At 47.9% G+C, this 16034-nt stretch overlaps 1 protein-coding gene across 3 annotated transcripts in view; it reads right to left on the minus strand.

Annotated features, from left to right (window-relative positions):
* The window catches only part of LLGL2 (LLGL scribble cell polarity complex component 2), an 84929-nt gene that overhangs the window by 30381 nt on the left and 38514 nt on the right, over nt 1-16034 (minus strand). For all 3 annotated transcript variants that reach the window (XR_012713048.1, XM_075261908.1, XM_075261907.1), the window contains exons 3-10: nt 10524-10621; nt 10358-10439; nt 7696-7811; nt 2332-2490; nt 1627-1789; nt 1406-1538; nt 1272-1326; nt 1033-1187 (exon numbers count right to left, since the gene is read on the minus strand). Coding sequence is in view for 2 of the 3 variants with exons in the window: in XM_075261908.1 (XP_075118009.1) it covers nt 1033-1187; nt 1272-1326; nt 1406-1538; nt 1627-1789; nt 2332-2490; nt 7696-7811; nt 10358-10439; nt 10524-10621 (961 nt within the window). In the remaining variant the exon portion in view is untranslated. The remainder of the gene's footprint in view (nt 1-1032; nt 1188-1271; nt 1327-1405; nt 1539-1626; nt 1790-2331; nt 2491-7695; nt 7812-10357; nt 10440-10523; nt 10622-16034) is intronic.

The raw sequence follows: 16034 nt of genomic DNA on the forward strand, positions 1-16034 counted from the left end.
ACTGGGGTACCCACAACCCTCATCCCATACGCATTTACTGCCATGTATCAAAAAGGACATATTAGTGATAGGTGGAGGTGAGGGCCCCCGTGACCCTGAGAATGGGGGCGTTTTACTCCCATTGAGAACATAACTGCTGTGGACACCGGTCGCACCACCCACTGCCAATCATTTCAATGGGAGCCCTGGACATAGATGAAGTCCAGCTCTTCTCCGTCATTCCCATCAAAGTGCGGAGTTTGTCACCATAAGGGTTAAACTAAAATAACCAAATCTCCGTTCTTTCACCATTTTACCTTCCCCCCAAAAAAATTGTCCAGCCCTATTTCCATGGAAGTTCTGAAAAGAGCCAAATAAATGGCCACCTCTACATTCACTGCGGCTACAAGAAAGTGGTTGGTGGAAGCCTCATCAGTCAAGTAGCCCACATAAGGAGGAGTTCACACTGCCGTTAGTAAAGTCCACTACTGTCTTCCACCATAGCAGTCAGAGAACGGTCAGACTGATTCCGTGACCGCTCCCATTGACACTAATGTAAAACGCTAGCTTCCTCATATTTTACAAAGAGGCGACAGGAGGGGGCGGAAGGGCAGGAAGGAGGCGGCAGGGCAGGAGGGGGCGGCAGGGCAGGAGGAGGCGGCAGGGCAGGAGGAGGCGGCAGGGCAGGAGGAGGCGGCAGGGCAAGAGGAGGCGGCAGGGCAAGAGGAGGCAGGCAGGAGGGGGCGGCAGGGCAGGAGGGGGCGGCAGGGCAGGAGGGGGCGGCAGGGCAGGAGGGGGCGGCAGGGCAGGAGGGGGCGGCAGGGCAGGAGGGGGCGGCAGGTTTGCTCAGGAATGGCGGGGGCAGGGAGGTGGAGCCTAATACATGATGGAGAGACTGAATTGGTGGTGAAAGGTTCTTTAACAAAAATAACATTAAAGATTTTTGATAATATAATTGAATAAAGAAAGAATTGCATTAAAAAGTATCAGAATGGGGGTTTTACTTTCACCCAGGGGTCTCCACTAACATCTCCGCTCCTCGGTTTTACTCACCAGCTGAAGGATCGGAGTTGTAAATTACCAAATGATCAATTATCCTAGAAGTGAAGTCAAATGCGATTTGCTGGCTGCCGTGGACTACAGAGATGCTGTGCCTGTCTCCGTAGCTCGCCATTGGCATCCCCCCTTGAAACACAATATACGGTGACCTAAAATAAGCACAAAGCAATTTACTAGTGTCATGTACAGCCGTGCGAGGAGACGGCATCAATGCCAGTACAGTCTTCGCTTACCCTCGGCGTGACGTCAGCCATGTGACCTTACAGATTGTTTTGCAGCGGAAGGGACCTATGAAGAAAACCAAGAATTAGTCTTTCCATCTTCTCTTCTGGTTTGTCGTAACACTTGACTTCTGATAGCGATTTACCATATGGCACTTTGTTCTCCATGGGAGACTGCTGTATATGTTCACCGGCTGCATCCCACAGACTGTAACCCCCATCATTGTGACAACTAATAATCTGCTGCGCATCCCGACACCAAAAAATATTTTCCAGTTGCTAAGACAGAATCACAAAACAAGAGGAGGTTATGAGAACGTCATGCATAGAACGCACACGCTAAGCACACGGAGCCTTCAGCAGATACCTGAGTGCCGAGGAAGTGTTGCACGCTGCGACCAGTTGTCACGTCACACACCACCATAAGGCCACGACTGTAGCCAATCAGGATTTGGTCAGGGTTCTTTGGATGCTCCTGTAAAGCTTCCACGGACTCGAAGGGACGTCTGTCAGCATACTCATCGGGAAGACTGCAGGTAAAGCTAGATTGTAAGCTCTTGCGAGCAGTGGTGAAGAATCTACCTAGGGTCTTTATTCCCCCTATCAGTAAGTCTTTGGAGTGTGGGAGGAAATCCACGCAAACACGGGGAGAACATACAAACTCCACACGGATGTTGCTAACCTCTGAGCCACCGTACTGCCTGAACCCACCTAGTTTTTGTAGTGAATTGACTCACGTAACGTCCCTTTTTGTCTGTACTTGAACGCTACGTTTTATAAAGTGCTGCGGAATACAGAAATAAAATGTAGAATTATTATTATTATTATAGGGGTAGTTGGATGAAAATGACCCCGATTCTTACACTGACTTTACACCTGCTGGACCTGGCCGACTATTAGAATGTATGAGGGTCCTAACAGCAGATCTGTCATAGAGAGAAGTGACTTCTACCACTTTGTGTCCCCCACTCAGAACATTTGCACCCACAGATAAGGGCCGTCTGAACAACCGATTCCCTACAGCTGTCTAGACCCAAGGCTGGCCGTGCATATTAAATAGGCCACAGCTTACCCTCGTAATGCCAATTCATGGCCAAATGTTTTCTCCTCTAGCACTTGCAAGGATGGTAGTGAAAGGGTGAAGACGCTGCCTCCTTCTGTGCCCACGTACAGCCGCTCTCCAGAGGAGTGTGCAAGAAGCACTTTAATCTGCGTTACACTAGGAGGTGCCCTGTAACAAAAGATGAACAGCAACACATTCAACAGAAATCTGAGTTTCAGACCAAAAATAGCGACTGCGTGACAAAGAGATGCAATAGCGATGCGTTGTAAAATGTAGCAGCACATTGTGGAGGAGCCGAGATTTGGGCCTGTCCCTGCAGCCACCATACTGAGGGGGCACATTGTGGAGGAGCCAAGATTTGGGCCTGTCCCTGCAGCCACCATACTGAGGGGGCACATTGTGGAGGAGCCGAGATTTGGGCCTGTCCCTGCAGCCACCATACTGAGGGGGCACATTGTGGAGGAGCCAAGATTTGGGCCTGTCCCTGCAGCCACCATACTGAGGGGGCACATTGTGGAGGAGCCAAGATTTGGGCCTGTCCCTGCAGCCACCATACTGAGGGGGCACATTGTGGAGGAGCCGAGATCTGCGCCAGTCCCTGCAGCCACCATACTGAGGGGGCACATTGTGGAGGAGCCGAGATTTGGGCCTGTCCCTGCAGCCACCATACTGAGGGGGCACATTGTGGAGGATCCGAGATCTGCGCCAGTCCCTGCAGCCACCATACTGAGGGGGCACATTGTGGAGGAGCCAAGATTTGGGCTTGTCCTTGCAGCCACCATACTGAGGGGGCACATTGTGGAGGAGCCGAGATCTGCGCCAGTCCCTGCAGCCACCATACTGAGGGGGCACATTGTGGAAGAGCCGAGATCTGCGCCAGTCCCTGCAGCCACCATACTGAGGGGGCACATTGTGGAAGAGCCAAGATTTGGGCTTGTCCTTGCAGCCACCATACTGAGGGGGCACATTGTGGAGGAGCCGAGATCTGCGCCAGTCCCTGCAGCCACCATACTGAGGGGGCACATTGTGGAGGAGCCGAGATTTGGGCCTGTCCCTGCAGCCACCATACTGAGGGGGCACATTGTGGAAGAGCCGAGATCTGCGCCAGTCCCTGCAGCCACCATACTGAGGGGGCACATTGTGGAGGAGCCAAGATTTGGGCTTGTCCTTGCAGCCACCATACTGAGGGGGCACATTGTGGAGGAGCCGAGATCTGCGCCAGTCCCTGCAGCCACCATACTGAGGGGGCACATTGTGGAGGAGCCGAGATCTGCGCCAGTCCCTGCAGCCACCATACTGAGGGGGCACATTGTGGAGGAGCCGAGATTTGGGCCTGTCCCTGCAGCCACCATACTGAGGGGGCACATTGTGGAGGAGCCGAGATTTGGGCCTGTCCCTGCAGCCACCATACTGAGGGGGCACATTGTGGAGGAGCCGAGATTTGGGCCTGTCCCTGCAGCCACCATACTGAGGGGGCACATTGTGGAGGAGCCGAGATCTGCGCCAGTCCCTGCAGCCACCATACTGAGGGGGCACATTGTGGAGGAGCCGAGATCTGCGCCAGTCCCTGCAGCCACCATACTGAGGGGGCACATTGTGGAGGAGCCGAGATTTGGGCCTGTCCCTGCAGCCACCATACTGAGGGGGCACATTGTGGAAGAGCAGAGATCTGCGCCAGTCCCTGCAGCCACCATACTGAGGGGGCACATTGTGGAGGAGCCGAGATTTGGGCCTGTCCCTGCAGCCACCATACTGAGGGGGCACATTGTGGAGGAGCCAAGATTTGGGCCTGTCCCTGCAGCCACCATACTGAGGGGGCACATTGTGGAAGAGCCGAGATCTGCGCCAGTCCCTGCAGCCACCATACTGAGGGGGCACATTGTGGAGGAGCCGAGATTTGGGCCTGTCCCTGCAGCCACCATACTGAGAGGGCACATTGTGGATGAGCCGAGATTTGGGCCAGTCCCTGCAGCCACCATACTGAGGGGGCACATTGTGGAGGAGCCGAGATTTGGGCCTGTCCCTGCAGCCACCATACTGAGGGGGCACATTGTGGAGGAGCCGAGATTTGGGCCTGTCCCTGCAGCCACCATACTGAGGGGGCACATTGTGGAGGAGCCGAGATCTGCGCCAGTCCCTGCAGCCACCATACTGAGGGGGCACATTGTGGAGGAGCCGAGATCTGCGCCAGTCCCTGCAGCCACCATACTGAGGGGGCACATTGTGGAAGAGCCGAGATCTGCGCCAGTCCCTGCAGCCACCATACTGAGGGGGCACATTGTGGAGGAGCCGAGATCTGCGCCAGTCCCTGCAGCCACCATACTGAGGGGGCACATTGTGGAGGAGCCGAGATTTGGGCCTGTCCCTGCAGCCACCATACTGAGGGGGCACATTGTGGAGGAGCCGAGATTTGGGCCTGTCCCTGCAGCCACCATACTGAGGGGGCACATTGTGGAGGAGCCGAGATCTGCGCCAGTCCCTGCAGCCACCATACTGAGGGGGCACATTGTGGAGGAGCCGAGATCTGCGCCAGTCCCTGCAGCCACCATACTGAGGGGGCACATTGTGGAGGAGCCGAGATCTGCACCAGTCCCTGCAGCCACCATACTGAGGGGGCACATTGTGGAGGAGCCGAGATCTGCGCCAGTCCCTGCAGCCACCATACTGAGGGGGCACATTGTGGAGGAGCCGAGATTTGGGCCTGTCCCTGCAGCAACCATACTGAGGGGGCACATTGTGGAAGAGCCGAGATCTGCGCCAGTCCCTGCAGCCACCATACTGAGGGGGCACATTGTGGAGGAGCCGAGATCTGCGCCAGTCCCTGCAGCCACCATACTGAGGGGGCACATTGTGGAGGAGCCGAGATCTGCGCCAGTCCCTGCAGCCACCATACTGAGGGGGCACATTGTGGAGGAGCCGAGATTTGGGCCTGTCCCTGCAGCCACCATACTGAGGGGGCACATTGTGGAGGAGCCGAGATTTGGGCCTGTCCCTGCAGCCACCATACTGAGGGGGCACATTGTGGAGGAGCCAAGATTTGGGCCTGTCCCTGCAGCCACCATACTGAGGGGGCACATTGTGGAGGAGCCGAGATCTGCGCCAGTCCCTGCAGCCACCATACTGAGAGGGCACATTGTGGAGGAGCCGAGATTTGGGCCTGTCCCTGCAGCCACCATACTGAGGGGGCACATTGTGGAAGAGCCGAGATCTGCGCCAGTCCCTGCAGCCACCATACTGAGGGGGCACATTGTGGAGGAGCCGAGATTTGGGCCTGTCCCTGCAGCCACCATACTGAGGGGGCACATTGTGGAGGAGCCAAGATTTGGGCCTGTCCCTGCAGCCACCATACTGAGGGGGCACATTGTGGAGGAGCCGAGATCTGCGCCAGTCCCTGCAGCCACCATACTGAGGGGGCACATTGTGGAAGAGCCGAGATCTGCGCCAGTCCCTGCAGCCACCATACTGAGGGGGCACATTGTGGAGGAGCCGAGATCTGCGCCAGTCCCTGCAGCCACCATACTGAGGGGGCACATTGTGGAGGAGCCAAGATTTGGGCCTGTCCCTGCAGCCACCATACTGAGGGGGCACATTGTGGATGAGCCGAGATTTGGGCTTGTCCTTGCAGCCACCATACTGAGGGGATAAACCATTAAAGAGGACCTGGCACCCCCGACACGTCTGATTCAGTAAATACTGTGCCTCTGTTGTTCCCCTGGTCAATAAGGCCTCCATACATGAATATAGTAAATCCCCACTAGAATTACTCGATAATACAACCCGAAATGTGGTGCAGAAGTGACTTTTCTAGTTTTTGTAGTTTGATTAGCAAGGTCATTTCTTAAGAACAGGACAAGCTGGTTTTTAATGCCAGTCTAAACTTGCCCACGACTGGCACCAAGGTAGGAAGCAGAGGTCAGTCCATAACTTCCAGGAGCTGCTGTTTATTCTAGCAATGCTTCAATACTTTGACAACTGGGTGGTGCCAGATCTCATCAATATGACAAGTCTTGTCATTGCCAACAGTGCAGGGCTGTGCAGGGACGAGGCACCCTACGGACAAGAGGAATGGCCAGTCTTTGCCTGGGCGCACACATTGTGAAATATAACCAGAGAGCAGACAGGAAAGCCACACTAATGTTTCCACAAATGGCTGTGGTTTGGCAATGCAGTAACTGGCCACAAGGCACACTATTGCAACATGTGAACCCAACCGAATATTCATGAGAGGTAATACCCCCTCCCCATCCAGCCCTCTGGCCTATACTTTCATCCACTAAACATTACTGAAACATGCAACCTCTAGTCCGAGGGCTACAAAACGTCAGACAGGTCACCAGAGGATCCTTCAGTGTGCACAGGCTCTAATGGGCCAGCAAGAGACCCCCACATTTAATAGGCAATCTGGTCTCTTTCCTGCGGGTGTTTGGAGAATGGCTTCCAGGATCATTTATCTGGTGGGCTCCTCAGTCCAATACTGGCTGCATAGTCCGACTGAACGAACAATGAATGTGGTTCCTCTAAGCCAGGGCTGCACAATCCTTTGTAGTTTGAAGGCCACAGTAACACCTGAATGGCAATTACAATCAGAGCCATTTATGGCGGATCAACAGTATGTACTGAAACGTCACATGGGTTCCTATGGAGGACCTCTATCAGAGAGAAGATGATCCTGCATGTCTGGGCTCTCCATTGTACACTATGGGCATTGTGGTATAAGCCTTGCACTACACTATGCTCCAGGTCTAACCACCAGGGCTAGTCTATGGCTATACCTCAATCTCCGTCTGCCCAACTGGATTTTAACAAGATTGCTCCTTTGTTCTGCGGGAAGTAAAACCACAAGGGGTGTCTGGCAATGGCTCTCCATTGTGAAATCCTGCACTCTCAGTCAAGCAGAGTATGCATGTGTATGGGGGATTGGGTGAGTGGTTGTTGCTGGCGGCCACAGTCACATTCTTATCTTTATAGCAGTGTAACTGAGGAGCAATAAGCAGGTACAAGCCCAAGATGGGGAGCGGCAGTAAAGGAGGTAGAAGGTGGGAGATGGAGCAGCCATTGGGTTACCATCCCCTTACTCAACATGAACGGCCCCATAAAGACAGGCAGCCAGAAACTAATGTTATGAATGTCAAGTCAACGACCATTCTTAACCCTCGGCTGTATTTAGGAGCAGTTTAGTCGCAGTCTGGAGCCCGGCTACACGTCTTTGTTCAGATTTAGAGCTGCTGCTATGTCAATTCTTTTCTTTTCCAAGGAAAGTCAAACACTGAAGCTATTCAGATCACAGTGACGTGTGAAACGCAAGATCCCGTTACATAATCTGGGGGATAAATATATGGGGGGGGGCAGGTAGTAGATTAAGTCTTTACACACCCAGGCGGCCCTCGTAGAGTGAACTTCTTCTCCTCCTGCAGTTCGGACAGGCCATCCTGCTGCCTCAGTGACCACAAGTGCAGACTGTTGTCATCCAGTAGTGTGAGAAGCTGGCACTGAAGAAAGAAAGACATTAGGAACAGACAAAACGGGCCGAAACCTGCTCAGCAGGCGACACGACCCCAGCCCAGAGCTAAGGACTTGTTATTTCCCTCATCTTACCCAGTTCTTGTACAGCACACTTGTTTTGAGGTCGCCGGAGCTTGTAAAAAGGGAAATTACCAGTCCACAAGATGAAGAAAACCGGCATTTTTGTTGTCTCAAATTTTGCTCCTTTTATTGAGCCAAAGCCAGGAGTTGATTTTGCAGGAGGGGGTAATAGAAGCACTGCCATTATACAGTATTTCCCATTCCTTTAAAAGTCACTTGTAGTTTTGGCTCAAATAGTATTCCAGGGCCACGACACTACTGACACTACATCAATGATCTGCTGCCCAGCATGTGAAACACAATACTTTCTCAGAAACAGGGGAGAGAAGGGGGGCAGTGCAGATAAGCAGCAGGTGACGTGGGATTCCATTACTCCAGACAGAGTGTGGAGAACTGAAGATAAACCCCAGGACCGTGGACACAAATGTCAATCTTAAACTAGCTTACACTAGTTTAGGAAGTAACTAATTGAATTGTAGTCAGAGACTTACCCCATCTCTACTACTGATGGTCTATCCTTAGGACAGGTGTAGATATGGCAGCACTGCCTACAAACTTCCATGAATAAGAACCTACATCTGCTGCTTAAAGGGGTTGTCCCATCACAAGGATCCTATCTATACTGCTTGTTAATGTGGATGTAAGACTTTTCCTAAATACATTGCTTCAGAAAAACTGCTTTGTTTGGCCACTATCTTACTTTATTCATTTTTTTGTGGCCACAGCCCTGACCTAGCTGCTCCTGAGTCAAGTGATGTATCTGCTGCTCTCAGGGGGAGGGAGGAGGGGCTAAGTGCATGGGAGCGAGCCTGGGGGGGGGGGGTAGTTTACGGGAAGGGGCCGCCAATGCAGGGTTAGACGCCAGCACAGGGTTAGACGCCGGCACAGGTGAAGCCAGCAACATCGCTATGCTTCTGCCCTGCATGAAGCCAGCAGCGGCAGAAGCGATGCTGCTATTCCGCTCCGTGGTCACATATGCAAAGCCAAGTGGCGAGATGCCGCCGGCCGTGCGTGCACGCTCATACACCAGTCTAGCCTTCACAATGCGAATACAGACCCGACACCCTGTCGGGTCTGTATTTGCATTGTGAAAGATAGACTGGTCTATGAGCGAGCACACAGGGCCGGCGGCATCTCGCCGCTTGGCTTTGCATATGTGACCCCGCCCACCAATGACGAAACAAAGCCGGAAGACAGAAGATTTCAAAGAAACGAAGACTGGCGAGTATGCGACGTGGGAGTACCCCTTTAAGTTTGTACAGCGAGGGAGCTATACTGTCTCATTATAGCTGATCTGCAGGGGTCCCAACTGTCAAACCCCCACAGATCTAATACTGCTGACCAGGGCTAAGGCTGCAGGTAGTCAAAGCGGGACTTCTGACAGTTCTCCACCCACTATCAATAATAACAGAAAACCTGGGGGATTCCGGGTCTGCAAAGAATGGCGGCCGCTCTGCTGCAGAGCTACCAGGTCTGTAATGTACAGCAGAGACACCTGAGCTAATGCATACTATCAGAGTCCACTCTGTTCACAGTCATTACTCTCTAAAACAGGGGTAGGGAACCTTTGGCTCTCCAGCTGCTGTGAAACTACAACTCCCAACATGCTCCATTCACTTCCATGGAAGTTCCAAGAGCAGCAGAGCAAGTGAGCATGCTGGGAGTTGTAGTTTTGCAACAGCTGGAGAGCCGTACGTTCCCTACCCCTGCTCTAAAAGCTCTCTCCCTACACCTCAAAGGGGCCGGTTCTCACTAGCCCCGTACCTCTGAAGTTGCAGGCTGGCTCCCGTGCAGCGAGACCGCAGGAGCCGACCTGTTTCTTTGACAGCCAGGAGCCTAATGAAGTAATATTACTATTGAGGCTCATCTATGACCAGACGCAATAGTAATGTACAGAACCTCCCATAGACTGCTAATAAAATAATAAAAAATAAAAAGATAAAAAAAAAAAAAAATAAAGTTCTAAAATCGCCCTCTTTCCCTAGAATACATATAAAAGTCGAATACTACTGAGAAACACCTACACATGAGGTGTCCCTGTGACCGAAAATGCCGGCTCTACAAACTTATGAAGAATTTTTCCCGTAGAGTGAACATCGCAGCAGGAAAAGAAAAAAAAAAGGGATCAGAAAAGACAAACTGCCGGTTTTTCACAGTTTCCCCTCTGTAAGCGATAGACAAAAATGGTATAAAATAAAACTACTCCTGGCACCGCAAAAATCAGCGCCGTATGCCTCCCCGTACAGCCGCAGGGACACCTACAACTCCCAGATATTACAGATTTTACCATTTTTTGCTTCAATTTTTTCCCCCCCCATTTTCCTCCTCTAAAACCTAGGTGCGTCTTATGGTCCGTTGGGTCTTAAAATCCAAAAAATACAGTAGCTTCCCTCATAGGTGCCGGCTAATCGTGCTCGGAGGAGACGCCACAACACATTTGCTAATATCTGACCTGGTTTGGGATGAAGCTGATCTTTATAACCGCATTATTCTGCTCATGTAGATTCATGAACTCCACTCCCGGGCAGCCATATCTGATGACACAGGGGCTAAGGAAGCATTGCTATGAAGTGGGAGATCATGGAGGCCACAGATCCAGACAAAGGCCTAAAGGATACACTTTGATGGCTCCAGAGCGGGTCCCAATCGCCATGAGCCGCAGAGAGTCGCTAAATCCCAGGGCACTTGGTTGGTGAGGAAATCCATGTTCCACGGTCTAGAAGAGGGAAAAAGGAAAGAAGTAAGAGACGGCGATAAACAAAACCCCAAAACCCGCATGTGCAGACACTAAAGGTAAATGGGACCCCTAACAGGTCTGGACATACCCCGACTCCCCAGGAAATATAATGAACTGGGGCTTTATTTCTTACTTACAAACAGGGTTACAGCAAATGTCTCTAGGATGAGGAGAACGCCCTTAGGGGGCTCTATGGCATTTGCTGTAATTCCCCCCCGGCATTATTATATGGAACCTTTGTAGTGTAGACGTCTCCGCATGTCATTTTATACTTCACCTCCACCCCTGTTACAATCTTAGGGGTAGAACTTATTTCACCCCCCACAATGCAGGGCATACATCGGCCCACCTGGTGATGTGGCACAAAGGACTTGGTCCCTTTAGACTGACGGGGTACAGACAATGTGAAGCTGGGAGCTATGTAATGGCGGCCCTAGGTCTGCAGCAGTGCCCACACCCTTTGGTTAGACTTCCAGGCCACATGTTGGGCACTCGACTGTCATCCTCAGTACCAACAAGGTTCCAATACAGCAAATCTGTTTCCACTGTGCGTGCACCAAAATTCTGTCTGATGTTTTAATGTTTGTATACTTCACGTAAGAAACTTGGCACCGTATTCATACAGGTGTTACAAAGTTACTCTCAAACCACGCTAAGCCTGGTGCACATTGGTATACGTCGTAATCATGTGCCGCATAAATTATGGTGGAAATATAAGCAGAGAAGAGAACACGTAGCTGCTGAGACTGAGCTCGATATCCTGTGTGACAGTCATTCGGGCAGATTTAGCACCGCCAGCAAGCCGTCCCCTGACCAGTATTCCCGGGATTCAGCAAACCCTGGGACGGACAGCGGAGGTAGTGGGAACGCCCCCTTATAATATTACTAATTCTATAATATCACTAATAATCCAGTGATGGTACATATGTCAGACACTATACATCTCATTATACAATGTGACTAATTCTAGATCATTTATGGTAACTCCTCCCTTTGGTGATATTGTTCCATCTCTCACCGCACAGCTCTGGTCACGACAAGGTCAGACTGATGATAGATTACAGATAACTACATAATATACGTGCACTCACACATATAGATATATGATATAAGAATGATGATATATTACAGATAACTACATAATATACATGCACTCACATAGATATAAGAATGATATATTACAGATAACTACATACATAATATACGTGCACTCACACATAGATATGAGATATATGAATGATGATATATTACAGATAACTACATACAGAATATACGTGCACTCACATAGATATAAGAATGATATATTACAGATAACTACATACATAATATACGTGCACTCACATAGATATAAGAATGATATATTACAGATAACTACATACATAATATACGTGCACTCACACATAGATATGAGATATATGAATGATGATATATTACAGATAACTACATACAGAATATACGTGCACTCACACATAGATATGAGATATATGAATGATGATATATTACAGATAACTACATACAGAATATACGTGCACTCACACATACAGATATAAGAATGATATATTACAGATAACTACATAATATACGTGCACTGACACATAGATATGAGATATATGAATGATGATATATTACAGATAACTACATACAGAATATACGTGCACTCACACATAGATATGAGATATATGAATGATGATATATTACAGATAACTACATACATAATATACGTGCACTCACATAGATATGAGATATATGAATGATGATATATTACAGATAACTACATAATATACATGCACTCACATATAGATATAAGAATGATATATTACAGATAACTACATACATAATATACGTGCACTCACATAGATATAAGAATGATATATTACAGATAACTACATACAGAATATACGTGCACTCACACATACAGATATAAGAATGATATATTACAGATAACTACATAATATACGTGCACTGACACATATATGATACGATATAAATGATATATTACAGATAACTACATACAGAATATACGTGCACTCACACATATAGATATAAGATATATGAAGGATGATATGAGCTATATGAAAGATGATATATTACAGATAACTACATAATATAGGTGCACTGACACATATATGATATACGATATAAATGATATATTACAGATAACTACATACAGAATATACGTGCACTCACACATATAGATATAAGATATATGAAGGATGATATGAGATATATGAAAGATGATATATTACAGATAACTACATAATATACGTGCACTCACACATACATATATATACTAGCTGGTACCCGCGACTTCGTCTGCGGTGATTGTAGCAGTGGGTATATACAGGCGCGGGTAAGGTTTTCGTACTGTGTATAAGGTATGGGATATGAAATGTAACTTTGTATCTTGTTGTTGCTGTAATTCAGAGAATACCTGAGACTTTTGTGTTGAATGTAATTTGTATTTCAGCTGCTATATATACGGTGTTGGTATAAACTGCACATAGTGACTTTGGGACAGAGGTATTTGAAGTGAATAGACCTCGATATACGACATTGTAGGATTTGTTATTTTCTGCCAGTAGTGTGTTTCCATATTCTAACAGCAGTCACTTTGTTATTTGTCTGTGTCGGGGGGTGTCTTTTTTTGCGGGGCCGGGTGTAGTTTGTAGTTGTTGCATTTTCGGGAAATACTATTGGTTTGATCACTTTTGATTGATATTTGTATGATAATGAAAATAGTGAAAAAACAGCGGTTTTGGACTTTTCAGTATGTTTGTCGCTACGGCATTAAGCGTCCAGGCAAAATATTTGTATAGCTTTGTAGAGCGGGCGATTTCGGACACAGGGATACCTAACATGTATGTGTTTCACAGTATTTAACTACTTTTATATGTGTTCTAGGGAAAGGGGGGATTTGAATTTGTAATACTTTTTATTTTATTATTTTTTTTTCTTTTTTTTGTTTTTGCATTTATTAGACCACCTAGGGGTATTGACATGGGTGGGCGGTGTCGCGGATTGTCAGAGCGGTGGGGGTCGGCAAACATGGCTGCTCTGGAGCGTTAAAGAGCACCTCCTGGAGAATCGGTAAGGTGAGGTGCAGAGTGGTAAAGTATATGTATATGTGATTGTGTGGGGTTAGGGGCGAGGCTGTAGAGGGCAATAGGAATTTTGTGGCTTGCTATGGTCCAAAGTGTGTGAGATTGCAGAGATGATGGTGTGAGTTTGGGTTTTGTGGGGGTCCTGGCACAAACGTATGTGCGCTATTGTGACGAAAAGTAGCCTACTGCGCAATCGGGTGTATTAACTATGTTTGTGGAAACTTTCAGCCAAATCGGTCGAGCGGGTTTTGCGTGATTGAGGAACAAACATCCAAACACACAAACCCACAAACTTTCACATTTATAATATTAATTAATAGGAGAATATATATATATATATATATGATATAAGCTATATGAATAATGATATATTACAAATAACTAGAGCAGCAGTGGTAATAAGAGGATTATCTGGTGTATACGGAGGCCATACTGCCCTACAGTTGGATTGGTCAATAGGTTTATGGGGCCTCCTGGCTCTCAGGGAAGTGTCCCCCCATGTTGGATTTCATTGTTTGGATGCCAGTCGTTCTCCCTATTCAGGATATATGCATGCTCGTCTAAGCCAAGTGTGCATGTATGGGGGGGGGGGGATTTCATAAAGGAGAGGATTAGTCTACAAGCCGTTCGAGCCTGACCTCGGGGCCATACTGTCCCGGGTGCTACTCACGCCTGACTGTTTGCTAGTCATGGGCAAGTCTAGTCTGGCATTGAAAACCGGCTTGTCTTCTTCTTGACCAGGCTGAGGAAACCCTAAAAACTAGACGATGCAACCCTGAATAGGACAGCATAGGGTAGGTAATGGTCCTGCCTCATCCCTTAGCTGTCAGTGACTATCCCCGCAGACATGCGTCATTGCACAATCACAGGAGTGACAATACAGTTACTGGTCAGCCTAAGGCTTGTTGTACACTGCAGATCCAGCCTGGAGGATACGGTGTGTATATAGCTGCTGTATCCTGGGCTCCCAATCTCATGCTGATCTGCGTTACTACTTTCCCATATTCTATTCCTGATGGGCAGTAGTTCGGACATGAGAGATGGAAATGGCACACTGGACAGAATGCAATCTGGGAAATATGGCAGCCAGATGGACTATATATTTTGGAGGGTAGTGGGCTTAAAGGATTTTTTAAATATCACACTAAATTATATAATATATATATATATATATATATATATATATATATATATATATACACACAGTCCTATGAAAAAGTTTGGGCACCCCTATTAATCTTATTAAACATTATTCTCAAGAATCTGCTGATACTGAGTGGAATCCATGCGACTCTCAACTTTAACAAGATTCCCGATGCCGGCATTGGCCACACAGCCCCAAAGCATGATGGAACCTCCACCAAATTTTACAGTGGGTAGCATGTGTTTTTCTTGGAATGCGGTTTCTTTTTGGACGCCATGCATAACGCCTTTTTTTTTTTATAACCAAACAACTCAATTTTTGTTTCCAAAATGAAGCTGCCTTGTCCAAATGTGCTTTTTCATACCTCAGGCAACTCTATTTGTGGCGTACGTGCAGAAACGGCTTCTTTCTCATCACTCTCCCATACAGCTTCTATTTGTGCAAAGTGCGCTGTATTGCTGACCGATGCACAGTGACACCATCTGCAGCAAGATGATGCTGCAGCTCTTTGGAGGTGTCTGTGGATTGTCCTTGACTCTTCTCACCATTCTTCTTCTCTGCCTTTCTGATATTTTTCTTGGCCTGCCACTTCTGGGCTTAACAAGAACTGTCCCTGTGGTCTTTCATTTCCTTACTATGTTCCTCACAGTGGAAACTGACAGGTTAAATCTCTGAGACAACGTTTTGTATCCTTCCCCTGAACAACTATGTTGAACAATCTTTGTTTTCAGATCATTTGAGAGCGGGCTGTCCATGTTCGGCCACCATCAAACTTAACTGAACTTGAATTGTTTTGTAGAAAGAAATGGTCCAAAATACCTTTATCCAGGATCCAGGAACTGATTAAAAGCTACAGGAAGCGACTAGAGGCTGTTATCTCTGCAAAAGGAGGATCTACTAAATATTAATGTCACTTTTCTGTTGAGGTGCCCATATTTTTGCACCGGTCAAATTTTGGTTTAATGCATATTGCACATTTTCTGTTAGTACAATAAACCTCATTTCAGTCCTGAAATATTACTGTGTCCACCAGTTATTAGATATATCAAACTGAAATAGCTGCTGCAAACACCAAAATATTTAGAACTAAAAATGATTAAGATTAATAGGGGTGCCCAAACTTTTTCATAGGACTGTATATATATAT

This window comes from Leptodactylus fuscus, unplaced genomic scaffold (assembly GCF_031893055.1).
Source record: "Leptodactylus fuscus isolate aLepFus1 unplaced genomic scaffold, aLepFus1.hap2 HAP2_SCAFFOLD_61, whole genome shotgun sequence".
NCBI lineage: Eukaryota > Metazoa > Chordata > Amphibia > Anura > Leptodactylidae > Leptodactylus > Leptodactylus fuscus.